We start from the raw sequence: 27,457 nt of genomic DNA on the forward strand, positions 1-27,457 counted from the left end.
TACAATTGCAATACAGAGGGTCCTGATCCTAGGAGCTGACAATCACATTGGACTTCCTCCCTATTCATCCCTCAGATCAATATTCCAAAGTCTTCTAATAATCACCTCCCCGGCTCCGCCCCCATCTTCCTATTGGCTGTATCTTCTAGGTATATCTCATACAGGAATCCGCTGATTCCGATTTCTCAGGTCGCCTTCATCATCCTCAGGAGGATCTCCATTCCCTTCTATGGGGGGAGGGGCTGAGGGGTCATAACAGGGCGGAGCCGACTCAAAACATTTGTTAACGTTTCATTTCATTTGTTACATTTCTTTTTTCCTACAAAACGGAGTCGCCCTTTAAATCTGCTGTTCCCTGGGCGCCCCAGCTTGGCCGTCACTTCCCTCAGACAAACGCCTGAAGAGCCGGAATCCGGGCTGAACTTCGATCCGCCGTTCGTTCCATTGGGAGGTGAGCGACACTTCATGGTGCGGGGGAGGGGCCTCAGAATTCCGTTTCCAAATTTGTTTGATTATTCGGACAACGAATGGATCTGAATTCCTTTCCATTCCATAATTCGGATGACGCCGCTCGGTACCGTCCAATCAGCTCGTGACGTTTCTCCAGAAATACGGAATCCACCTGATTCAACGCGTCCAATATGAGAAAATATCAAAATATCACAAAATTTTCATGTCAACCAAACAAATCCGAGGAAACGTAATCCTTCGATGGACGACCGCATCCGAATCCCCCAAAACACAGACCACGGGGGACCAATCACAACCAGCCACCGCAATCTGCACCTGTCCTGAACATCCAACACACGCCTCACTGAAGACTCCTCCTCTTTTCTGAAGACTCCTCCTCTCTGTGGTCTCCTGGCTCCTCCTCTTCTCTGAAGGCTCCTCCTCTCTGGGGTCTCCTGGCTCCTCCTCTTCTCTGAAGACTCCTCCTCTCTGGGGTCTCCTGGCTCCTCCTCTCTGCGGTCTCCTGACTCCTCCTCTCTGAGGTCTCCTGGCTCCTCCTCTTCTCTGAAGACTCCTCCTCTCTGGGGTCTCCTGGATCCTCCTCTCTGGGGTCTTCTGGCTCCTCCTCTCTGCGGTCTCCTGACTCCTCCTCTCTGAGGTCTCCTGGCTCCTCCTCTTCTCTGAAGACTCCTCCTCTCTGCGGTCTCCTGGCCCCTCCTCTCCTCTGAAGACTCCTCCTCTCTGGTGTCTCCTGGCTCCTCCTCTTCTCTGAAGACTCCTTCTCTCTGGGGTCTCCTGGCTCCTCCTCTCTGAGGTCTCCTGACTCCTCCTCTTCCCTAAAGGATCCTCCTCTCTGAGGTCTCCTGGCTCCTCCTCTTCTCTGAAGACCCCTCCTCTCTGGTGTCTCCTGGCTCCTCCTCTTCTCTGAAGACTCCTCCTCTCTGGGGTCTCCTGGCTCCTCCTCTCTGAGGTCTCCTGGCTCCTCCTCTCTGAGGTCTCCTGACTCCTCCTTTTCCCTAAAGGCTCCTCCTCTCTGAGGTCTCCTGGCTCCTCCTCTTCTCTGAAGACTCCTCCTCTCTGGGGTCTCCTGGCTCCTCCTCTTCTCTGAAGGCTCCTTCTCTCTGGGGTCTCCTGGCTCCTCCTCTCTGAGGTCTCCTGACTCCTCCTCTTCCCTAAAGGATCCTCCTCTCTGAGGTCTCCTGGCTCCTCCTCTTCTCTGAAGGCTCCTTCTCTCTGGGGTCTCCTGGCTCCTCCTCTCTGAGGTCTCCTGGCTCCTCCTCTTCTCTGAAGACCCCTCCTCTCTGGTGTCTCCTGGCTCCTCCTCTTCTCTGAAGACTCCTCCTCTCTGGGGTCTCCTGGCTCCTCCTCTCTGAGGTCTCCTGGCTCCTCCTCTCTGAGGTCTCCTGACTCCTCCTTTTCCCTAAAGGCTCCTCCTCTCTGAGGTCTCCTGGCTCCTCCTCTTCTCTGAAGACTCCTCCTCTCTGGGGTCTCCTGGATCCTCCTCTCTGAGGTCTCCTGGCTCCTCCTCTTCTCTAAAGGCTCCTCCTATCTAGGTCTCCTGACTCCTCCTCTTCTCTGAAGGCTCCTCCTCTCTAGGTCTCCTGACTCCTCCTCTTCTCTGAAGGCTCCTCCTCTCTGGCGTCTGTTGGCTCCGCCTCTACGTTCAACCCCTCCCCTCTTTTCTTGCTCCTCCTTACAGTGATCGGAAAGACTGAATTGGTCTGGGATGGTGGGGGGGAGGGGTTTGCTAGGTACACTGCGCGCACACTCAAAGGGCGGGGTCACAACTTACAGGAGCGCGCACATCTCACCAACTCCTCCCCCTCTGTTTGCTCTCCGCCGGGCCCCGCCCACACCTACGTCACCTTCCCCGCGCCGGGTGACGTAATCTCTCCGGGCGGCGGCTGGCAGTGAAGTGAGAGGCGGACCGCGAGGAGAGCAGGAAGCTGATTAACCCTTCGTAAACCGGGGAGGGGCGGAGCTCCATATGGGGGCAGAAGAGGAGGAGGGGCGACACCGGCAGGTGAGACTCTGAAATGTACCCCCTCCCCCTCATATACCCCCCCATATCTACCCCTCCCCCATTATATCCGCCCCTCCCCCTCATACCCCCAATTTCCACCCCTCCCCCATTATATCCACCCCTCCCCCTATATGCCCCCCATGTCTACCCCTCTCGCGTTATATCCACCCCTCCCCCTTATATAGTCCCCATATCTACCCTCCCCCCTCATATCTACCCTTCCCCCTTATATATCCCCCACACATTTCCCCTCCCCCCATGTACAGTATATGACAGAAGTGAGGTGCCCGCGCATGCGTAGAACAGAAGTCCCCCTCCCCCCTCCATACTGAACACATAATAATCACACAGAGATCTGCCCCCCCCGAGTGACATTCTTCTCCCGGGGGGGGGGGGGCGATATAACCCGGATAGACATGAGGTGTCCTGGGGGTCCATGTGTTCATTATGGAGGGGGAGGGGGGCGCTCGGTGCTGATGAGGCGGAGTCACATCAGAGGAGATTTTATTCTACAGAACATTCTATTTATGTCACCATGTGATCAACCCCTCCCCCTCACCACCAACCTCCCTGGAGGGCCCCTCCCCCTCACCACCAACCTCCCTGGAGGGCCCCTCCCCCTCACCACCAACCTCCCTGGAGGGCCCCTCCCCCTCACCACCAACTTCCCTGGAGGGCCCCTCCCCCTCACCACCAACTTCCCTGGAGAACCCCTCCCCCTCATCACCAACTTCCCTGGAGGGCCCCTCCCCCTCACCACCAACTTCCCTGGAGAGCCCCTCCCCCTCACCACCAACTTCCCTGGCGGGCCCCTCCCCCTCACCACCAACTTCCCTGGAGGGCCCCTCCCCCTCACCACCAACTTCCCTGGAGGGCCCCTCCCCCTCACCACCAACTTCCCTGGAGGGCCCCTCCCCCTCATCACCAACTTCCCTGGAGGGCCCCTCCCCCTCATCACCAACTTCCCTGGAGGGCCCCTCCCCCTCATCACCAACTTCCCTGGCGGGCCCCTCCCCCTCACCACCAACTTCCCTGGAGGGCCCCTCCCCCTCATCACCAACTTTCCTGGAGGGCCCCTCCCCCTCATCACCAACTTCCCTGGCGGGCCCCTCCCCCTCACCACCAACTTCCCTGGAGGGCCCCTCACCACCAACTTCCCTGGAGGGCCCCTCCCCCTCATCACCAACTTCCCTGGAGGGCCCCTCCCCCTCATCACCAACTTCCCTGGCGGGCCCCTCCCCCTCATCACCAACTTCCCTGGAGGGCCCCTCCCCCTCACCACCAACTTCCCTGGAGGGCCCCTCCCCCTCATCACCAACTTCCCTGGCGGGCCCCTCCCCCTCATCACCAACTTCCCTGGCGGGCCCCTCCCCCTCACCACCAACTTCCCTGGAGGGCCCCTCCCCCTCATCACCAACTTCCCTGGCGGGCCCCTCCCCCTCACCACCAACTTCCCTGGAGAGCCCCTCCCCCTCATCACCAACTTCCCTGGCGGGCCCCTCCCCCTCACCACCAACTTCCCTGGAGAGCCCCTCCCCCTCATCACCAACTTCCCTGGCGGGCCCCTCCCCCTCACCACCAACTTCCCTGGAGGGCCCCTCCCCCTCACCACCAACTTCCCTGGAGAGCCCCTCCCCCTCACCACCAACTTCCCTGGCGGGCCCCTCCCCCTCACCACCAACTTCCCTGGCGGGCCCCTCCCCCTCACCACCAACTTCCCTGGAGGGCCCCTCCCCCTCACCACCAACTTCCCTGGAGGGCCCCTCCCCTCACCACCAACTTCCCTGGAGGGCCCCTCCCCCTCACCACCAAGTTCCCTGGAGGGCCCCTCCCCCTCACCACCAAGTTCCCTGGAGGGCCCCTCCCCCCTCACCACCAACTTCCCTGGAGGGCCCCTCCCCCTCACCACCAACTTCCCTGGAGGGCCCCTCCCCCTCACCACCAACTTCCCTGGAGAACCCCTCCCCCTCATCACCAACTTCCCTGGAGAACCCCTCCCCCTCACCACCAACTTCCCTGGAGGGCCCCTCCCCCTCACCACCAAGTTCCCTGGAGGGCCCCTCCCCCCTCACCACCAACTTCCCTGGAGGGCCCCTCCCCCTCACCACCAACTTCCCTGGAGGGCCCCTCCCCCTCACCACCAACTTCCCTGGAGAACCCCTCCCCCTCATCACCAACTTCCCTGGAGAACCCCTCCCCCTCACCACCAACTTCCCTGGAGTGCCCTTCCCCCTCACCACCAACTTCCCTGGAGGGCCCCTCCCCCTCACCACCAACTTCCCTGGAGGGCCCCTCCCCCTCACCACCAACTTCCCTGGAGGGCCCCTCCCCCTCACCACCAACTTCCCTGGAGGGCCCCTCCCCCTCACCAAAAACTTCCCTGGAGGGCCCCTCCCCCTCACCACCAACTTCCCTGGAGGGCCCCTCCCCCTCACCAAAAACTTCCCTGGAGGGCCCCTCCCCCTCATCACCAACTTCCCTGGAGAGCCCCTCCCACTCACCACCAAGTTCCCTGGAGAGCCCCTCCCCCTCACCACCAAGTTCCCTGGAGAGCCCCTCCCCCCTCACCACCAACTTCCCTGGAGAGCCCCTCCCCCTCACCACCAACTTCCCTGGAGAGCCCTTCCATTGTGCGCATGCGTGGTTCCTCTTCATGTGACAACACTGAAGAAATGACACTTGTCTACAATGTAAAGTAGTGAGTGTACAGCTTGTATAACAGTGTAAATTTCCTGTCCCCTCAAAATAACTCAACACACAGCCATTAAAGCGGGATTCCACCCTAAAGTGGAACTTCCGCTGATCGGATCCCTCCCCCCCTCCGGTGTCACAATTGACACCTTTCAGGGGGGAGGGGGGTGGAGATACCTGTCAAAGACAAGTATTTACACCCACTTCCGGGCATAGACTCCCATGGGAGTCTACGCCATTTCCTGCCCTGCCGCGCTGTCTGCTGGGACACACACGGGTCCCAGTGACAGCGCGGAGATTTCCTATTGCGCTGCGAGACTCGTGCATGCGCAGTAGGGGAACCGGGAAGTGAAACCGATTCGCTTCACTTCCTGATTCCCTCACCTAGAATGGTGGCGGCAGCAGCCGAGAGCCGAGCGATCGATCGACCTCGGCATCGCTGGACCCCGGGACAGGTGAGTGTCCATTTATTAAAAGTCAGGAGCTGCAGTATTTATAGCTGCTGGCTTTTAATATTTATTTTTTAGGTGGAATCCCTCTTTAATGTCCAAACCGCTGGCAACAAAAGTCAGGACACCCCTAAGTGAAAATCTCCAAATTGGACCCAATTAGCCATTTTCCCTCCCCCGGTGTCATGTGACTCGTTAGTGTTACAAGGTCTCAGGTGTGAATGGGGAGCAGGTGTGTTAAATTTGGTGTTATCGCTCTCACTCTCTCATACTGGTCACTGGAAGTACAACATGGCACCTCATGGCAAAGAACTCTCTGAGGATCTGAAGATAAGAATTGTCGCTCTACATAAAGATGGCCTAGGCTATAAGAAGATTGCCAAGACCCTGAAACTGAGCTGCAGCACGGTGGCCAAGACCATACAGCGGTATAACAGGACGGGTTCCCCTCAGAACAGGCCTCGCCATGGTCCACCAGAGAAGGTGAGGTCACGTGCTCAGCGTCATATCCAGAGGTTGTCTCTCACACCTCCAACACCACCACTGCCTTACTAAAGAAGCTGAGGGTGAAGGTGATGGACTGGCCAAGCATGTCTCCAGACCTAAACCCTATTGATCATCTGTGGGACATCCTCACATGGAAGGTGGAGGAGGGGAAGGTCTCCAACATCCACCAGCTCCGTGATGTCATCATGGGGGAGGGGAAGAGGACTCCAGTGACAACCTGGGAAGCTCTGCTGACCTCCATGCCCAAGAGGGTGAAGGCAGTGCTGGAAAATAATGGCAGCCACACAAAATATTGACACTTTGGGCCCAATCTGGACTTTTCCCCTTAGGGGTGTCCTGACTTTTGTCACATAGGGTACACCCCTTCCCCCACCATATACACTGCACAGATCTGTAGGCAATGCCCCCCCCCCTGGCAGTGGTCACATGACGTTATTGTAGACCAGGTATTACCGGAGGTTCCTCCATGGAGATGTGAATAGTCGGGGGTGGGGAGGACAATCGTTGGGTTGTGGTGTTGGGAATTCAGCAGTGAGGAACTGGAATGACGGGTTGTCAGGGAGGAGGAATGGCCCGGGGGGGGGGTAACTATCGGCAGATCGGATTCTGGTGTGGAGGGGGATTAGTGGCAGATCGGATTCTGGTGTGGAGGGGGATTCGTGGCGGATCGGATGCTGGTGTGGAGGGGGATTAGTGGCGGATTGGATTCTGGTTTGGTAGGGATTAGTGGCGTATCGGATTCTGGTTTGGTGGGGATTAGTGGCGTATCGGATTCTGGTTTGGGGGGGATTAGTGGCGGATTGGATTCTGGTTTGGTAGGGATTAGTGGCGGATCGGATTCTGGTTTGGTGGGGATTAGTGGCGTATCGGATTCTGGTTTGGGGGGGATTAGTGGCGGATCGGATTCTGATTTGGGGATTAGTGGCGGATTGGATTCTGGTTTGGTGGGGATTAGTGGCGTATCGGATTCTGGTTTGGTGGGGATTAGTGGCGTATCGGATTCTGGTTTGGGGGGGATTAGTGGCGGATCGGATTCTGATTTGGTGGGGATTAGTGGCGGATCGGATTCTGATTTGGTGGGGATTAGTGGCGGATTGGATTCTGGTTTGGTGGGGATTAGTGGCGGATTGGATTCTGGTTTGGTGGGGATTAGTGGCGAATTGGATTCTGGTTTGGTGGGGATTAGTGGCGGATCGGATTCTGGTTTGGGGGGGATTAGTGGCGGATCAGATTCTGGTGTGGGGGGGATTAGTGGCGGATTGGATTCTGGTTTGGTGGGGATTAGTGGCGGATCGGATTCTGGCGTGGGGGGGATTAGTGGCGTATCGGATTCTGGTTTGGGGGGATTAGTGGCGGATCGGATTCTGGTTTGGGGGGGATTAGTGGCGGATCGGATTCTGGTTTGGTGGGGATTAGTGGCGGATCGGATTCTGGTTTGGTGGGGATTAGTGGCGAATTGGATTCTGGTTTGGTGGGGATTAGTGGCGGATCGGATTCTGGTTTGGGGGGGATTAGTGGCGGATCGGATTCTGGTTTGGGGGGGATTAGTGGCGGATCGATTCTGGCGTGGGGGGGATTAGTGGCGGATCGGATTCTGATTTGGTGGGGATTAGTGGCGAATTGGATTCTGGTTTGGGGGGGATTAGTGGCGGATCGGATTCTGGTTTGGGGGGGATTAGTGGCGGATCGATTCTGGCGTGGGGGGGATTAGTGGCGGATTGGATTCTGGCATGGAGGGGATTAGTGGCGGATCGGATTCTGGCGTGGGGGGGATTAGTGGCGGATCGGATTCTGGTGTGGGGGGGATTAGTGGCGGATTGGATTCTGGTTTGGTGGGGATTAGTGGCGGATCGGATTCTGGCGTGGGGGGGATTAGTGGCGTATCGGATTCTGGTTTGGGGGGATTAGTGGCGGATCGGATTCTGGTTTGGGGGGGATTAGTGGCGGATCGGATTCTGGTTTGGTGGGGATTAGTGGCGGATCGGATTCTGGTTTGGTGGGGATTAGTGGCGAATTGGATTCTGGTTTGGTGGGGATTAGTGGCGGATCGGATTCTGGTTTGGGGGGGATTAGTGGCGGATCGGATTCTGGTTTGGGGGGGATTAGTGGCGGATCGGATTCTGGTTTGGGGGGGATTAGTGGCGGATCGATTCTGGCGTGGGGGGGATTAGTGGCGGATCGGATTCTGATTTGGTGGGGATTAGTGGCGAATTGGATTCTGGTTTGGGGGGGATTAGTGGCGGATCGGATTCTGGTTTGGGGGGGATTAGTGGCGGATCGATTCTGGCGTGGGGGGGATTAGTGGCGGATTGGATTCTGGCATGGAGGGGATTAGTGGCGGATCGGATTCTGGCGTGTGGGGGATTAGTGGCGGATCGGATTCTGGTTTGGGGGGGATTAGTGGCGGATCGATTCTGGCGTGGGGGGGATTAGTGGCAGATCGATTCTGGCGTGGGGGGGATTAGTGGCGAATTGGATTCTGGCGTGGGGGGGATTAGTGGCGGATCGGATTCTGGCGTGGGGGGGATTAGTGGCGGATTGGATTCTGGTGTGGAGGGGGATTAGTGGCGGATCGGATTACGGCGTGGTGGGGATTAGTAGCTTATCAGATTCTGGTTTGGTGGGGATTAGTGGCGAATTGGATTCTGGTTTGGTGTGGATTAGTGGCGGATCGGATTCTGGTTTGGGGGAGATTAGTGGGGGGGATTAGTGGCGGATTGGATTCTGGCGTGGGGGGGATTAGTGGCGGATTGGATTCTGGTGTGGGGGGGGATTAGTGGCGGATCGGATTCTGGTGTGGGGGGGATTAGTGGCGGATCGGATTCTGGTTTGGTGGGGATTAGTGGCGGATCGGATTCTGGTGTGGGGGGGGATTAGTGGCGGATCGGATTCTGGTTTGGTGGGGATTAGTGGCGGATCGGATTCTGGTGTGGGGGGGATTAGTGGCGGATTGGATTCTGGTTTGGTGGGGATTAGTGGCGGATTGGATTCTGGTGTGGGGGGATTAGTGGCGGATCGGATTCTGGTTTTGGTGGGGATTAGTGGCGGATCGGATTCTGGTTTGGTGGGTATTAGTGGCGGATTGGATTCTGGTGTGGGGGGGATTAGTGGCGGATTGGATTCTGGTTTGGTGGGTATTAGTGGCGGATTGGATTCTGGTGTGGGGGGGATTAGTGGCGCATTGGATTCTGGCGTGGGGGGGATTAGTGGCGGATCAGATTCTGGTTTGGTGGGGATTAGTGGCGGATCGGATTCTGGTTTGGGGGGATTAGTGGCGGATCGGATTCTGGTTTGGGGGGGATTAGTGGCGGATCGGATTCTGGTGTAGGGGGGCATTAGTGGCGGCTCGGATTCTGGTGTGGGGGGGGGAATAGTGGCGGATCGGATTCTGGTTTGGGGGGATTAGTGGCGGGTCGGATTCCGGTGTGCCGCGGTGTAATGAGATTGGTGGGAGGGGCGTGTCGGGACACTGAGCCCAAATCTGATTTATATTTCCCCTTTACTGGCTCCTCCCCCTCATTATTTTACATCCCTTATTTCAGTCCCTGTGATGTCATCATCTGGTCTCTGCGCTTCTCTATGCAATGCAGGCAGATCATGGCAGCAAGCAGTGGGAGGAGTTATGCAGTTATTAGAATGCCTTGTCAGTCTGCAGGAGTGGGCGGTCCCAGGCAGACTGTATTTGCATAGGTGATGCTGAACCTTCATGATTGACAGAGCTGAAATCCAATGAATGAAAGGGGCGGGGCCAGAGAAGGCTGCCATCTTGGCTGTCCCAGAAGCTACTTAAAAAGTTATGTTGGGAGGTGAGGGGGTGGGTCAGAGGAGCTGGGCCGGCACAGACAGTAGATACTCCTAGAAGAGGAGGTGACTATGACATGTAAAGGGGGGGGGGGGGGCTGGGAGTAAAGTTCTCCTGCAGTTCTCAATTTTTTTTGCCAATTCAGGGAGACGATGGAGGAGAATGAAAAATATTATATAGTTAGGAAAACGCTGCAAATAACCAATCAGATCCGGGCGTGTTCTGTGCATTCACACAATGAGAATATAGATACTCGCCCCTCCCCCTTCATCAAGGGCCGAGGCCCCTCCCCTGCAGCTCTGATCTACACGCTCCTCCCCTGCAGCTCTGATCTACACGCTCCTCCCCTACAGCTCTGATCTACACGCTCCTCCCCTACAGCTCTGATCTACACGCTCCTCCCCTACAGCTCTGATCTACACGCTCCTCCCCTACAGCTCTGATCTACACGCTCCTCCCCTACAGCTCTGATCTACACGCTCCTCCCCTACAGCTCTGATCTACACGCTCCTCCCCTACAGCTCTGATCTACACGCTCCTCCCCTACAGCTCTGATCTACACGCTCCTCCCCTACAGCTCTGATCTACACGCTCCTCCCCTACAGCTCTGATCTACACGCTCCTCCCCTACAGCTCTGATCTACACGCTCCTCCCCTACAGCTCTGATCTACACGCTCCTCCCCTACAGCTCTGATCTACACGCTCCTCCCCTACAGCTCTGATCTACACGCTCCTCCCCTACAGCTCTGATCTACACGCCCCTCCCCTGCAGCTTTGATCTACATGCTCCTCCCCTATATATGAATGTCTGGGACAAGTTTTTTGCCTCAGGTGTTGTTAGTGGACACCACCCCCCCCCTCCACCTACTGGTGCTGGAAACACATGTCAGAGTACCCCCTGATTATGAAGGCTCAATCTTCCATGGCTCTCCTCTTGAAGGAAATGTTCCCCTCAGTCCTCCACCTCTAATTCTAGAACAATTGTTTGTCAAACCCAGCCAAGTCTGGCTCCACCCTCTTCTCAGTGATGGGCGCCCCCCACTTGGGGGGAGGGTATCTTGTCCTCAGCCTTCTGGTCTTGGGATATCTAGGATATGAGTCCTGAATGTCAATACTGGACAGGTGTGTCTCCCAGGTCCAGGGCCCGTCTGGCCTTCACAGTGGTTGTTCAGGTGATTGCACGGGATCCGTTCCAGCTGACCTCCTTTCCACCTCCTCAGCTCCTCCATTGTCTGCTGCACAGAATGGAGGTGAAGAGATTCCAGTGATTCCCAGTGCACCAATCTGGCCAAGCAGAACGTGGTTATCAGACTCCTTAATGGGCGGTTCCAGATCATTCCCACCTCCTATCCTAAAGGCTAGTCCTCCATCCTCCTTTCCAGTTAGCTGGAAGTCTGGGTCCTAAGAGATTTGGACATCCTGACCCTCTTGAAGGATAGGAAGATGACTTCTGACAAAGTCCACCATTGTACCCGGAAAGCCTCTTATGACAGACCAGGAAATGTCATCCTAGGAGCACTTTGTGGGGACATCTCCTCTTTCCTCCATCATCTGACCCTCATCTCCTCCTTCCTCCATCATCTGACCCTCATCTCCTCCTTCCTCCATCATCTGATCTTCATTTTCTCCTTCCTCCATCATCTGACCCTCATCTCCTCCTTCCTCTATCATCTGACCCTCATCTCTTCCTTCTTCCATCATCTGACCCTCATCTCCTCCTTCCTCCATCATCTGATCTTCATTTTCTCCTTCCATCATCTGACCCTCATCTCCTCCTTCCTCCATCATCTGACCCTCATCTCCTCCTTCCTCCATCATCTGATCTTCATCCCTCCATCATCTGATCTTCATCTCCTCTTTCCTCCATCATCTGATCTTCATCTCCTCCTTCCTTCATCATCTGATCGTCATCTCCTCTTTCCTCCATCATCTGATCGTCATCTCCTCTTTCCTCCATCATCTGATCGTCATCTCCTCCTTCCTCCATCATCTGACCTTCATCTCCTCTTTCCTCCATCATCTGACCTTCATCTCCTCTTTCCTCCATCATCTGACCCTCATCTCCTCCTTCCTCCATCATCTGACCCTCATCTCCTCCTTCCTCCATCATCTGATCTTCATCTCCTCTTTCCTCCATCATCTGATCTTCATCTCCTCTTTCCTCCATCATCTGATCTTCATCTCCTCTTTCCTCCATCATCTGATCTTCATCTCCTCTTTCCTCCATCATCTGATCGTCATATCCTCTTTCCTCCATCATCTGATCGTCATCTCCTCTTTCCTCCATCATCTGATCGTCATCTCCTCCTTCCTCCATCATCTGATCGTCATCTCCTCTTTCCTCCATCTTTTGATCTTCATCTCCTCCTTCCTCCATCATCTGATCTTCATCTCCTCCTTCCTCCATCATCTGATCTTCATCTCCTCCTTCCTCCATCATCTGACCTTCATCTCCTCCTTCCTCCATCATCTGATCGTCATCTGCTCCTTCCTCCATCATCTGACCTTCATCTCCTCCTTCCTCCATCATCTGATCTTCATCTCCTCCTTCCTCCATCATCTGATCGTCATCTGCTCCTTCCTCCATCATCTGACCTTCATCTCCTCCTTCCTCCATCATCTGATCTTCATCTCCTCCTTCCTCCATCATCTGACCTTCATCTCCTCTTTCCTCCATCATCTGATCTTCATCTCCTCTTTCCTCCATCATCTGATCTTCATCTCCTCTTTCCTCCATCATCTGATCGTCATCTCCTCCTTCCTCCATCATCTGATCTTCATCTCCTCTTTCCTCCATCATCTGATCCTCATCTCCTCCATCATCTGATCTTCATCTCCTCTTTCCTCCATCATCTGACCTTCATCTCCTCTTTCCTCCGTCATCTGATCTTCATCTCCTCTTTCCTCCATCATCTGACCTTCATCTCCTCTTTCCTCCATCATCTGATCTTCATCTCCTCCTTCCTCCATCATCTGATCGTCATCTGCTCCTTCCTCCATCATCTGACCTTCATCTCCTCCTTCCTCCATCATCTGATCTTCATCTCCTCTTTCCTCCATCATCTGATCTTCATCTCCTCCTTCCTCCATCATCTGACCTTCATCTCCTCTTTCCTCCATCATCTGATCTTCATCTCCTCCTTCCTCCATCATCTGATCGTCATCTGCTCCTTCCTCCATCATCTGACCTTTATCTCCTCCTTCCTCCATCATCTGATCTTCATCTCCTCCTTCCTCCATCATCTGATCCTCATCTCCTCCTTCCTCCATCATCTGACCTTCATCTCCTCCTTCCTCCATCATCTGACCTTCATCTCCTCTTTCCTCCATCATCTGATCTTCATCTCCTCTTTCCTCCATCATCTGATCTTCATCTCCTCCTTCCTCCATCATCTGACCTTCATCTCCTCTTTCCTCCATCATCTGATCTTCATCTCCTCCTTCCTCCATCATCTGATCGTCATCTGCTCCTTCCTCCATCATCTGACCTTCATCTCCTCCTTCCTCCATCATCTGATCTTCATCTCCTCCTTCCTCCATCATCTGATCCTCATCTCCTCCTTCCTCCATCATCTGACCTTCATCTCCTCCTTCCTCCATCATCTGACCTTCATCTCCTCTTTCCTCCATCATCTGATCGTCATCTCCTCCTTCCTCCATCATCTGATCTTCATCTCCTCTTTCCTCCATCATCTGATCCTCATCTCCTCTTTCCTCCATCATCTGACCTTCATCTCCTCCTTCCTCCATAATCTGATCTTCATCTCCTCCTTCCTCCATCATCTGACCCTCATCTCCTCTTTCCTCCATCATCTGACCCTCATCTCCTCCTTCCTCCATCATCTGATCGTCATCTCCTCCTTCTTCCATCATCTGACCCTCATCTCCTCTTTCCTCCATCATCTGACCCTCATCTCCTCTTTCCTCCATCATCTGATCTTCATTTTCTCCTTCCATCATCTGACCTTCATCTCCTCTTTCCTCCATCATCTGATCTTCATCTCCTCCTTCCTCCATCATCTGATCTTCATCTCCTCCTTCCTCCATCATCTGATCTTCATCTCCTCTTCCCTGTTGGCCATTTACATCCTGGGAGTGGAGGACTGGCAGGCGGACTATCTGAGTCGGCAGATGCTGGACCCAGGAGATATTCAGGTTACTGTGCCTGAAGTGGGGCACACCAGACGTGGATCTACTGGCCTCCCGTCTCAATCGGAAGGTGCCAAGATTGGTGTCCAGGACAAGAGATCCGTGGGCAGACGCGTCAGACACGCTGGTGGCTCCGTGGGATCAGTACCAGCTGATCTACGCCTTTCCTCCACTAAAACTGTTGCCACGTCTGCTTCGCAGAGTGGAAGCCGAGGGGATCCCAGTGATACTGATTGCCCCAGATTGGCCTCAGCGTCCCTGGTACGCAGACCTGGTGCGGCTGGTGGCAGACGCTCCTTGGCGACTGCCGTTGTGAGAGGACCTTCTGTCTCAAGGTCCGATTCGCCATCCTGCTTTACCATCGCTGGCTTTAATGGCGTGGCTATTGAGAGCCAGTTGTTGAGGAATCGGGGTCTGTTGGACTCAGTGATTGCAACTATGTTGAGGCCGCGGAAATCTTCTTCTCGGAAGATCTACCATCGTACCTGGAAGGCCTACATCTCCATGTGTGAGGAGAAGGAGTGGCATTCGCGCTCCTTTTCTATATCCAGGATCCTGCTGTTTCTTCAGCAAGGAGTAGACCAGAGGTTGGCATTGAGCACCATCAAAGGGCAAATTTCAGCCTTGGCACTCATTAGTGAATACCTTTGTTCAGGGGGTACGACATGTAGTCCCTCCGGTGCATCCTCCGTTACCCCCATGGGATTTGAACCTGGTGTTGTCGGCGCTTCAGAAGCCGCCGTTTGAAAATATCAGGGAGATTCCCCTGTTGACTCTTTCCCAGAAGGTGGTCTTTCTAGTGGCCATCACATCGGCCAGGAGGGTTTCGGAGCTGGCGGCCTTGTCCTGCAAGTCGCCTTATCTGGTCATCCACAGGGATAAGTTGGTGTTGCGTAAGCAACCGTTTTTTTTACCGAAGGTGGTCTCGGCTTTTCATATCAATGAGGACATTGTATTGCCATCATTGTGTCCTAAACCGAAGCACCCCAAGGAGGTGGCCCTTCACCCTCTCAATGTGGTTCGGGCTCTGAGGGTGTACTTGTCTGCCACGGCTCCCTTTCGGAAGTCAGACTCACTGTTTGTCTCGGTGGCTGGTCCCAAGAAAGGCATGGCGGTCTCGGCGGCCACCATTTCCAGGTGGATCAGACAGATTGTAGTCCAAGCCTACGCCTTGAAGGGGCAGGTGCCCCCCTCTCCAGTCACGGCCCACTCTACAAGGGCAATCGGAACGTCCTGGCACGTTCCGGCACCAAGCGTCTGTCGCTCAGGTGTGTACGGCGGCGACCTGGTCGTCTGTCCACACGTTTACCAAGTTCTACAAGGTAGACGTCGGTGCATCGGATGATGCTGGGTTTGGCTGCAAAGATTTGCAGGCGGCCGTGTAGTTGCAATTGAATATGCAAGAGATATTTTTTCCCTGTTTTTTTTTATAAAAACGCAGTACTGTTTTGTTAATGCACGGCTGCATTACTTCCGCAGTTTTTGGTGCGGTTATGGGTAGTCACTCCTGTTGAGGATACCCGGTTTGTTTTGTGGTGGTTTTTCCACACACTGCTGTTATTTTGTGGGTAAAGTTTTTCACTAGTTCCCACTTGCCATGGTGGGTGACGTTTTTATGCTGTTTTTCCCACCCCTCGTTTGGCACTGCTTGGGGACGTCCCAGGTAGTTACAGAGAGGAGCTGTGCCGGTCGGTGAATATAAGAGAAAATAGGATTTTTTTTGTACTCACCTTAAAATCCTTTTCTCTGTAATTCACCGACCGACAAACACCGCCCCTCCTTTTCTCTTTATATTATACTGCTTGTTGATGCACTGAGTCTGCTTTGCAGGCTGTAGGGGTTGTAGCCTAGGGACCGCCCCCCCCTGGGCGGAACTAAGAGTTCTGAGTGTTGTTGTGTTACAAATATGCCTAGTATTCTCCTAGTGGTAAGGCTAACAACCCATTTGCTATAGAGAGGAGCGGTGTTGGTCTGTGAATTACAGAGAAAAGGATTTTATGGTGAGTACAAGAATCCTATTTTTTGGCCTAAAAGTAAAACGCTATGTGTGGGGAAAACTAACACTGCCCATCCCCCCGAACACACCATCCCCACCGTGAGACATGGTGGTGGCAGCATCATGTGGTGGGGATGGTTTTCTTCAGCAGGGACAGGGAAGCTGGTCAGAGGTGATGGGGAGATGGATGGAGACAAATACAGGACAATCTTATGCCGCGTACACACGAGCGGACTGTATGGCGTACTTAGTTCGTCATACAATCCGACGGACAGTCCGTCGTACTTTCCACTGAACGGACTTGACCACACACGGATGCACAAACAGTCCGTCGAAAGCTTGCACGATGACGTGTACAGCACGTATGACGGGACTAAAAATAGGAAGTCCAAGACACAGCAAAGCAACCTTCCGCCGTGTAAATCCTTTCTGGGCATGCGCCATTCTTAGTCCGTCGAACTAGCCTACTGACGAGCGGATTGTCCGCTGAAACCAAAGTACGACGGACAGAATTTAGAAAAAAACGAAATTCTTAGTACGCCGGACTGCACGCTGAAAAAGTCCGCTGAAGCCCACACACGAGCGGACTGTCCGCTGAAATGTGTTTCGACGGACTAAGTAGGCCATACAGTCCGCCCGTGTGTACGCGGCATTAGAAGAAAACCTGTTAGAGTCGGCAAAAGACTTGAGACCGGGGCGGAGGTTCCCCTTCCAGCAGGACAACGACCCGAAACATCCAGCCAGAGCTACAATGGAATGGTTTACATCAAAGCATATTCATGTGTTAGAATGGCCCAGTCACAGTCCAGACCTAAATCCCATTGAGAATCTGTGGCCAGACTTGAAAATTGCTGATCACAGACGCTCTCCATCCAATCTGACAGAGCTTGAGATATTTTACAAAGAAGAAGAATGGGCAGAAATGTCCTCTCTAGATGGGCAAAGCTGGTAGAGACACCCCCAAAAAGACTTGTAGAGAAAGGGGGTTCTACAAAGTATTGACTCCGGGGGGCGCCATACAAATGCCCCTCCCCCTCACACTTTTCACATATTTATTTGCATCATTTATAATTTTCCTTCCACTTCAGTTTGGTATATAGCTTAACCACTTAAGGACCGCCGCATGCCAATGTACGTCATCACAATGGCATGTACAGTCACAAGCACGTACATGTACGTGCTTGCCTTCCAGCGGGTGGGGGGTCCGATCGCTGGATGCGGCGGTCCGTTTCTCTTCAGGAGCGATCCGGGATGAGGGGATGGCCGTTGGTTTCTGGCCATCCCCTCTCGATCGCTCCTGGCGAATGAGAAGCTTCCCCCGCTGTGTAGTGTAAACACAGGCAGGGAGGAAGTGATGTAATTCTCCTTGGGGCGGTCTTATTGACCGGACTACGAGGAGAAGACATAGTAAGTGCACCAATCACTACACTGACATGTAGGTACACACAGGCACACATGCCCCCCCCCCCCCCCCCCCAGTCAGTGTCACTGATTGCAGTGATCATTTACTTACTGATCACTGCATTCAGTGTCAGTTGTGACTGTAAAAACTGTCAGGGCAGTTAGTGTTAGGTCCAGGGTAGCCCCCTACCCCCCCCCCCCATAAAGGTTTAACCCCCTGATTGCTGCTAGTTAACCCTTTCACCCCCTTTTGCCAGTGTCACTAAGCGATCATTTTTCTGATCGCTGCATTAGTGTCGCTACTGTCGCTAAGTAGCTAGTTATTTTTTTAGGTTCACCGCCAGGTTTTTATAGCGCTAGGCACCCTGATATACTACCCAATAATGGTTTTAACCCCCTGATTGCCCCTAGTTAACCCTTTCACCAGCGTTCACAGTATAAGTGTCACTGGTGACGCTGGTTAGCCAGTTAGTTATTTAGGTTCCCCGTCAGGTTTTTATATAGCGCCAGGGACCCCCATATACTACCTAATAAAGATTTAACCCCCTGATTGCCCCTAGTTAACCCTTTCACCACTGATCACCGTATAAGTGTTACGGGTGACTCTGGTTAGTTTGCTTTTTATAGCATCAGGGCACCCACCATTTATTACCCAATAAAGGTTTAACCCCCTGATCACCCGGCGGGTGATATCAATTAGCTTTCAGGGTCAGGGTCTGCGTCGCCCCAGGCAGCGCTAGGTTAGTGCCAGTACCGCTAACACCCACACGCAAAGCATACACCTCCCGTAGTGGTATAGAATCTGAACAGATCAATATCTGATCTGATCAGATCTATACTAGCGTCCCCAGCAGTTTAGGGTTCCAAAAAAATGCATTGTTAGCGGGATCAGCCCAGATACCTGCTGGCACCTGCGTTTTGCCCCTCTGCCCAGCCCACCCAAGTGCAGTATCGATCGATCACTGTCACTTACAAAACACTAAACACATAACTGCAGCGATCGCAGAGTCAGGCCGGATCCCTGCCATCGCTAACAGGTTTTTTTTGGTAGCGTTTTATATTTAAATCCGGAAGGCGGTGCTTGGTTTTCGGGGTCCCGTACGTGGCTAGGCTCCCAAAAAGTCCCCCACATGTGGTATCCCCGTACTCGGGAGAAGCAGCAGAATTTATTTTGGGGTGTCATTTGACTTCTGCCCATATCATGTGTGAGCAATATATCATTTAGTGACAACTTTGTGCAAAAAAAAAAAAAAAATTGTAATATTCCTGCAACTTGTGGCAAAATATAAAATATTCCATGGACTCAACATGCCTCTCAGTAAATATCTTGGGGTGTCTACTTTCCAAAATGGGGTCATTTGGGGGGGTTTTGTGCTATTTTAGCATTTTATGACCTTCGAAACTGTGATAGGTAGTGAGGAGTGAAATCAAAAATTTGCACCCTTAGAAATCCTGAAGGCAGTGATTGGTTTTAGGGGTCTCGTACGCGGCTAGGCTCCCAAAAAGTCCCACACATGTGGTATCCCCGTACTCAGGAGAAGCAGCAGAATATATTTTGGGGTGCAATTCCACATATAACTATGGCATGTGTGAGCAATATATCATTTAGTGACAACTTTTTGTAAACTTTTTTTTTTGTGTCGTTATTCAATCACTTGGGACAAAAAAAAAAATATTCAATGGGCTCAACATGCCCCTCAGCAATTTCCTTGGGGTGTCTACTTTCCGAAATGGGGTCATTTGGGGGGGGGGTTGTACTGCCCTGCCATTTTAGCACCTCAAGAAATGAGATAGGCAGTCATAAATTAAAAGCTGTGTAAATTCCAGAAAATGTACTCTGGTTTGTAGACGCTATAACTTTTGCGCAAAGCAATAAATATTCGCTATTGACATTTTTTTTACTAAAGACATGTGGCTGAATACATTTTGCCCTCAATGTATGACTAAAATTTAGTTTATTCGATTTTTCTTATAACAAAAAGTAGAAAATATCATTTTTTTCTCAAAATTTTCGGTCTTTTTCCATTTATATCGCAAAAAATAAAAATCGCAGAGGCAATCAAATACCATCAAAAGAAAGCTCTATTTGTGGGAAGAAAAGGACGCAAATTTTCGCTTGGGTACAACATTGCATGACCGCGCAATTACCAGTTAAAGCAGCGCAGTGCGAAATTGTAAAAAAACCTCTGGTCCTTAGGCTGACAATTGGTCCGGGGCTGAAGTGGTTAATATTATTTACCAGTAAATGTTATGATCTACGCGTTTCTCCTTCGCTCTCTAAAACCGATTTGTTCTACACAATTCTGATTTGTACAATCTCCAACAATCTACTACAAGGGCCTCGGGACCCCTAAACTTTCCAGGCTCTGTGTGTGTGTGTATATATATATATATATATATATATATATATATATATATATAATACTGTATTGTACATCAGGCCCTCTGAGGGACATTTATTAGGCAAATTAGAAACAAATGTAAATGCAAATCAGGCGGATTCTGTGCATTTCGTGTCATGTGACACGTCCAGTAACCCCCCCCCGTGTCTTCTTCTCTTGCAGAGTCATGGTGTCATGGAGGGGGATATACTTTGTCTGCACTCTGTTCCTAGGAAGTTTCTTTGGCAGTGTCTTCATGTTGGGCCCCTTCCTGCCCCTGATGTTGGTGTCGCCCAGCTGGTATCGGTGGCTGACGGACCGGATTGTAGCCACGTGGCTGACGCTCCCTGTGGTAAGAACTCTCTGTGTTCCTCTATGACGGATTTAGTGTGAAAAGGATTGAAGCTTTTTATTTATATAACTCCGCCCCCCAGATCCCGCCCACTGCTTGCATCATAGATGGGGGGAGTACTAAGGTATGGTCCTGGGAGGAAGTCCTCAGTCCCGATGCAAGCAGTGGGCGGGATTTTGGGAGGAATTATGCAAATATGAAAAATACCTTAGGGGGTGGGTGTTCCCCTGGAGGAGTGGGTGTTCCTAAGCCAGGTGTATTTGCATGCAGACCACCCATGGTGACCCCACCCCATGTGATGATGAGCCTCCATGATTGCACCCAGGAGGGGAGGAAAGTATTAGATCCGCCTTTCTCAACTTGGGGTGCCGCCGCAGAGGGGGGAGGGTCTGGGCTACCAAGGTGAGGGGAGGATTGGGATACAAGGGGGGGGAGGGTCTGGGCTACCAAGGGGGGGAGAGTGTGGGCTACCAAGGTGAGGGAGAGTCTGGGCTACCAAGGTGAGGGGGGGTTTGGGATACAAGGGGGTGGTCTGGGCTACCAAGGTGAGGGGGGGTTTGGGATACAAGGGGGGGGGGTCTGGGCTACCAAGGTGAGGGGGGGGATTGGGATACAAGGGGGGGGGTCTGGGCTACCAAGGTGAGGGGGGGGATTGGGATACAAGGGGGGAGGGTCTGGGCTACCAAGGTGAGGGGGGGTTTGGGATACAAGGGGGGGGGTCTGGGCTACCAAGGTGAGGGGGGGTTTGGGATACAAGGGGGGGGGGTCTGGGCTACCAAGGTGAGGGGGGGGATTGGGATACAAGGGGGGGGGTCTAGGCTACCAAGGTGAGGGGGGGATTGGGATACAAGGGGGGAGGGTCTGGGCTACCAAGCTGAGGGGGGATACAAGGGGGGGAGGGTCTGGGCTACCAAGGTGAGGGGGGGGGTTGCAGTAAAGAGGTGAGCAGAGGAGTTCTTGGGTGCAGAAATTAGGGGGAATTGGGGTCCAAAAGTGAGCAGAGTGGGATTGGGGTGCAGAGGGTGATTTATTGATCACCCCATGTATAGCCAATGATTGATTCACTGATTGTCCTGTTTTCTGTCCCGCCAGGCATTGTTGGAGTTGGTGTTCCGTGCTAAAGTAGTCATCACAGGGGATGGGTTCATCCCCGGAGAACGCAGCGTCATCATCATGAACCATCGCACCCGGCTGGACTGGATGTTCCTGTGGAACTGTTTACTGAGATACAGCTACCTCAGGCTGGAGAAGATCTGCCTCAAATCCAGCCTCAAGTCCGTCCCGGGGTTCGGTACGTATAAATTGTTGGGGTCTCGCTGGTTTGATGAAAAGAAGCGGTCATGTCTGGAGTAGGAAGTTCTGGCCGCCTACTCTGTGTCATCCATAAAATAAGAGTCGGGGGGGGGGGTGATGTGATGTTTGGGGGGGATGGGATGTTGTAGAAGGAGGAGAGCAGAGAACATTCATCCTTTACAAAGTGTAGCAACTCCCAGTAGCCAATCAGATTTTGTTTTACAGAAGCTATATCAGTGAAATATAAATCTGCTTGTATTTGACCTTCCTCCCCTCCTCCTCATCAGCAGTAAAACCTTTCCATTTTTATGACACACCTTATGACGGGTCTCTGTGCTTCTCTATACAATGCAGGCAGATCATGGCTGGCGGGAGGGGCTGGCAGGGGGCGGTAATAACTTCCTGGAAACACCCCAGCCTCCTGATGCAAGCAATGTCGCTTTCTTGGTGCTTTAAAGCATCTTCAAAGCCTCCAAAGAAGTCTATGATGACCAAAGCCTCCATAGAAGTCTATGACGACCAAAGCCTCCATAGAAGTCTATGACGACCAAAGCCTCCATAGAAGTCTATGACGACCAAAGCCTCCATAGAAGTCCATGAGATATCCCAGGGTGCACTGGGAAACCAACAAGCCAACCAGAAAGACGTCACCAGCAGTCACTTCCAGATCATATGTATATGTTCTGGGAGTGTCTGGTGCCGGTGCCACATCTGGTGTGCAGAATGGAGCAGCAGGGAGGCGAGTGGGGTCTGGAAAGTGAGGACTGAGAGGCAGAGGATCAGCAGATTGATCAGAGCAGGACAAACTAGCAGATGTCACACATGGTGAGTGTGTCGGAATCGATCCCACACTCAGATTGAGTGCTTCCGTCAGTATACCGCTTCCTAAGTCCTGAATATAGATATCAGATATTCCAACCGCTCACAAGCACAACACAAGACGAGACTTGCTTACCTGCTCAACATGGACTGATTTATTAGAACCAAAATGCCAAGTATTTATAATACAGTAGAAGACTAAAACCTAACCTAATTAGCATGAGCTAATTATCTAAATCAACACTCAGACTAGTTGACTGAGGGATAAGACTTTTCGGCTCCTAGCTCACTAACAATTCAATAAATCTTACCATAAACATCAACACAGGGTTAATTATCCCAAACAACAATGTGTGGAATACGATTACAAGCCAGACTAGACTCATTTACATTATACAAGCCAACAGACAGGTGGCTGGAGTTCATGACATTCGCATCTGACAGTGTGTGTCCCAACAGCATGAGACAACACACATTATATATACATATATACAGCATTGAATCTGACTAGTACAGATTATAGTGGGGTTCTCATTCACACTGTGCCCCTTAAAATCCAGGGCCCATAATCAGTCGGCAAGAGGCTCGCATTCAGTTCTCTCAAAAAGCCTGTGTCCCAGCTAGGTCTGTCATAGTGAGCATCATGGGAGCATTATAGTGGGAGGTGAGCAGGTACCAGAGACAGGACGATCCGCAAACCAGAGGCTCATCAGAGCTGGGGGTAACTACTGAGCAGGGGATCAGAGCTGGGGATTACTACTGAGTGGGCGATCAGCAGAACTGGGGGTTACTACTTAGCGGGGATCAGCAGAGCTGAGGGTTACTACTGAGCGGGGATCAGCAGAGCTGAGGGTTACTACTGAGCGGGGATCAGCAGAGCTGGGGGTTACTACCAAGCGGGGGATCAGCAGAGCTGGGGGTTACTACCGAGCGGGGGATCAGCAGAGCTGGGGGTTACTACCGAGCGGGAGATCAGCAGAGCTGCGGCTTACTACCGAGCGGGGGATCAGCAGAGCTGGGGCTTACTACCGAGCGGGGGATCAGCAGAGCTGGGGCTTACTACCGAGCGGGGGATCAGCAGAGCTGGGGGTTACTACCGAGCGGGGGATCAGCAGAGCTGGGGGTTACTACCGAGCGGGGGATCAGCAGAGCTGGGGGTTACTACCGAGCGGGGGATCAGCAGAGCTGGGGGTTACTACCGAGCGGGGGATCAGAAGAGCTGGGGGTTACTTCTGAGCAGGGGATCAGCAGACCTGGGGATTACTACTGAGTGGGCGATCAGCAGAACTGGGGGTAACTACTGAGCAGGGGATCAGAGCTCGGGGTTACTACCAAGCAGGGGATCAGAGCTGGGGATTACTACTGAATGGGGAATCAGCAGAGCTGGGGATCAGAAGAGCTGGGGGTTACTACTGAGCGGGGAATCAGAAGAGCTGGGGGTTACTACTGAGTGGGGGATCAGAAAGCAGAGCTGGGGATTACAGCATATGGACAGCATATCATTACAGTGGACACTAGATCTCCACAATATAAACTGAATCCCCACAATGGACACCATACCACTACAGTGGACACCATACCACTACAGTGGACACCATACCACTACAGTGGACACCATACCACTACAGTGGACACCATACCACTACAGTGGACACCATACCACTACAGTGGACACCATACCACTACAGTGGACACCATACCACCACAGTGGACACCATACCACCACAGTGGACACCATACCACCACAGTGGACACCATACCACCACAGTGGACACCATACCACTACAGTGGACACTAGGTCACCACAATGGAGACTAGATCACCCCAGTGGACCCCATACCTCCACAATGGAGACTAGATCACCACAATGGAGACTAGATCACCCCAGTGGACCCCATACCTCCACAATGGAGACTAGATCACCACAATGGAGGCTAGATCACCACAATGGAGGCTAGATCACCCCAGTGGACCCCATACCTCCCACAGTGGACCCCATACCTCCCACAGTGGACCCCATACCTCCCACAGTGGACCCCATACCTCCCACAGTGGACCCCATACCACCACAATGGATCCCATACCTCCACAATGGATCCCATACCACCACAATGGATCTCAGATCTCCACAGTGGACACCATACAACCACAATGGATACCCTACCTCCACAATGTACACTAGACAAAGGTCACCAGGGGGCGGGGAGGGGACCACATGGAGGAGAGGGGACACAGGTCACGGCGGGGGGGGGGGGGGGGAGACACAGGTCAGAGGAAGGTCTGGATGTTCCGGAGTTCTTCCTCATGGAAGGTGGACGGGTTCTCTTTAGGGCGTTCTCTATGGTTTCTTCCGATCGGTCATTCCGTATCTCTTTCCTCGGGATGATTGTCCTCCGGAATGTTCTCTGTATTTTCTTTGTTTTCCTCTCGTTTGTTTTCCATCCATCGGAATTCCGTCTGATTCACCCCCCCCCCTCCCCCGCTGGAATCTGTGTTACCTTTAATGGTCATATAGAGAAGAATGGGAGAAATCTCCGACAATTCCACCAATCTCCATATAAGGGAGAACTCTGTCCTGAGACCGTAGCCTGTGCCCCCTCCCCCACCTGAGACCGTAGCCTGTGCCCCCTCTACCACCTGAGACCGTAGCCTGTGCCCCCTCCCCCACCTGAGACCGTAGCCTGGGCCCCCTCCCCCACCTGAGACCGTAGCCTGTGCCCCCTCTACCACCTGAGACCGTAGCCTGTGCCCCCTCCCCCACCTGAGACCGTAGCCTGTGCCCCCCCCCCACCTGAGACCGTAGCCTGTGCCCCCTCTACCACCTGAGACCGTAGCCTGTGCCCCCTCCCCCACCTGAGACCGTAGCCTGTGCCCCCTCCCCCACCTGAGACCGTAGCCTGTGCCCCCTCCCCCACCTGAGACCGTAGCCTGGGCCCCCTCCCCCACCTGAGACCGTAGCCTGGGCCCCCTCTACCACCTGAGACCGTAGCCTGGGCCCCCCCCCCCACCTGAGACCGTAGCCTGTGCCCCCTCCCCCACCTGAGATCGTAGCCTGGGCCCCCTCCCCCACCTGAGATCGTAGCCTGTGCCTCCTCCCCCACCTGAGACCGTAGCCTGTGCCCCCTCCCCCACCTGAGACCGTAGCCTGGGCCCCCTCTACCACCTGAGACCGTAGCCTGTGCCTCCTCCCCCACCTGAGACCGTAGCCTGTGCCCCCTCCCCCACCTGAGACCGTAGCCTGTGCCCCCTCCCCCACCTGAGACCGTAGCCTGTGCCCCCTCCCCCACCTGAGACCGTAGCCTGTGCCCCCTCCCCCACCTGAGACCGTAGCCTGGGCCCCCTCCCCCACCTGAGACCGTAGCCTGTGCCCCCTCCCCCACCTGAGATCGTAGCCTGGGCCCCCTCCCCCACCTGAGACCGTAGCCTGGGCCCCCTCCCCCACCTGAGACCGTAGCCTGTGCCCCCTCCCCCACACCTGAGACCGTAGCCTGTGCCCCCTCCCCCACCTGAGACCGTAGCCTGGGCCCCCTCCCCCACCTGAGACCGTAGCCTGGGCCCCCTCTACCACCTGAGACCGTAGCCTGGGCCCCCCCCCCACCTGAGACCGTAGCCTGTGCCCCCTCCCCCACCTGAGACCGTAGCCTGTGCCCCCTCCCCCACCTGAGACCGTAGCCTGTGCCCCCTCCCCCACCTGAGACCGTAGCCTGGGCCTCCTCCCCCACCTGAGACCGTAGCCTGTGCCCCCTCCCCCACCTGAGACCGTAGCCTGTGCCCCCTCCCCCACCTGAGACCGTAGCCTGTGCCCCCTCCCCCACCTGAGACCGTAGCCTGGGCCCCCTCCCCCACCTGAGACCGTAGCCTGTGCCCCCTCCCCCACCTGAGACCGTAGCCTGTGCCCCCTCCCCCACCTGAGACCGTAGCCTGTGCCCCCTCCCCCACCTGAGATCGTAGCCTGGGCCCCCTCCCCCACCTGAGACCGTAGCCTGGGCCCCCTCCCCCACCTGAGACCGTAGCCTGTGCCCCCTCCCCCACACCTGAGACCGTAGCCTGTGCCCCCTCCCCCACCTGAGACCGTAGCCTGGGCCCCCTCCCCCACCTGAGACCGTAGCCTGGGCCCCCCTCCCCCACCTGAGATCGTAGCCTGTGCCCCCTCCCCCACCTGAGATCGTAGCCTGGGCCCCCTCCCCCACCTGAGACCGTAGTCTGTGCCCCCTCCCCCACCCGAGACCGTAGTCTGTGCCCCCACCCGAGACCGTAGTCTGTGCCCCCTCCCCCACCTGAGACCGTAGTCTGTGCCCCCGGCCCCACCCGAGACCGTAGTCTGTGCCCCCACCCGAGACCGTAGTCTGTGCCTCCTCCCCCACCTGAGACCGTAGTCTGTGCCCCCGGCCCCTACCCCACACCGGGGGACCCACCACCTGAGACCACAGTATGTGTTATTTCCAGGAACCTGGGTTTTCTTGGTTCAGAGTCCTGGACATCAGAGAAATTCTCACAATGTGCAGCCAATCAGATAGAGCCCGCCTCATTTCCTGGCAGGAGGAAGTCCATCATCATCTAGTTCTTTCCTCCCCCAGCCTGGCTGTACCTAGCCCCGCCCCTTTCATTCATTCATTCATTGGATTTCAGATCTAACAATCATGGAGGCTCGACGTAACATGTGGGGGCGGTACCTATTTAAATACAACACACCTAGGAACGCCCACTTTTCCAGACTGACACCCACCCATCAGGGCATGTTGATATTTGCATAACTCCTCCCACTGCTTACAGGACTGAGGGCTGAGAGGAGTACTGAGGCCGGAGGCTGGGCTATTATCAGGAAGCCATGTACAGCCCGCTGCCGGCCCCTCCCACCAGCCATGATCTGCCTGTGCTGCATAGAGAAGACTAGAGACCCGGCGATGACATCACAGTGAATAAAAAAAGGGATGGGAATGTAGAGGGGGGAGGGGGACCAGGGAAGCGGAAATATATTCAGATTGAATGTCAGCTGTGAGCTTCTTATAGGTGACAACATTGTGCTGTATTGATGCGGGACCCTCATTCCATTCATTCCTCTGCTGGGACCCTCATTCCGTTCATTCACCTGCCGAGACCCTCATTCCGTTCATTCCTCTGCCGGGACCCTCATTCCGTTCAT

General features: G+C 54.1%; 1 protein-coding gene across 2 annotated transcripts in view; it reads left to right on the top strand.

Moving 5' to 3' along the window:
• Positions 1 to 427: 427 nt before the first annotated feature.
• The window catches only part of LOC143986935 (lysocardiolipin acyltransferase 1-like), a 149,191-nt gene continuing 122,161 nt past the window's right edge, over positions 428 to 27,457 (top strand). Inside the window, exons 1-3 of one of the 2 annotated variants that reach the window (XM_077485345.1) lie at positions 428 to 451; positions 20,034 to 20,202; positions 21,295 to 21,493. In XM_077485345.1, coding sequence (XP_077341471.1) covers positions 20,038 to 20,202; positions 21,295 to 21,493 — 364 coding nt within the window. In that variant the 5' untranslated portion in view covers positions 428 to 451; positions 20,034 to 20,037. Of the gene's footprint in view, positions 452 to 2,285; positions 2,474 to 20,033; positions 20,203 to 21,294; positions 21,494 to 27,457 lie in introns of those variants that run through there. The other variant, XM_077485344.1, reaches the window with a different exon arrangement.

This window comes from Lithobates pipiens, unplaced genomic scaffold (assembly GCF_037356315.1).
Source record: "Lithobates pipiens isolate NorthernLeopardFrog02 unplaced genomic scaffold, aLitPip1_a1.2 Scaffold_18, whole genome shotgun sequence".
In the NCBI taxonomy this organism is placed as follows: domain Eukaryota; kingdom Metazoa; phylum Chordata; class Amphibia; order Anura; family Ranidae; genus Lithobates; species Lithobates pipiens.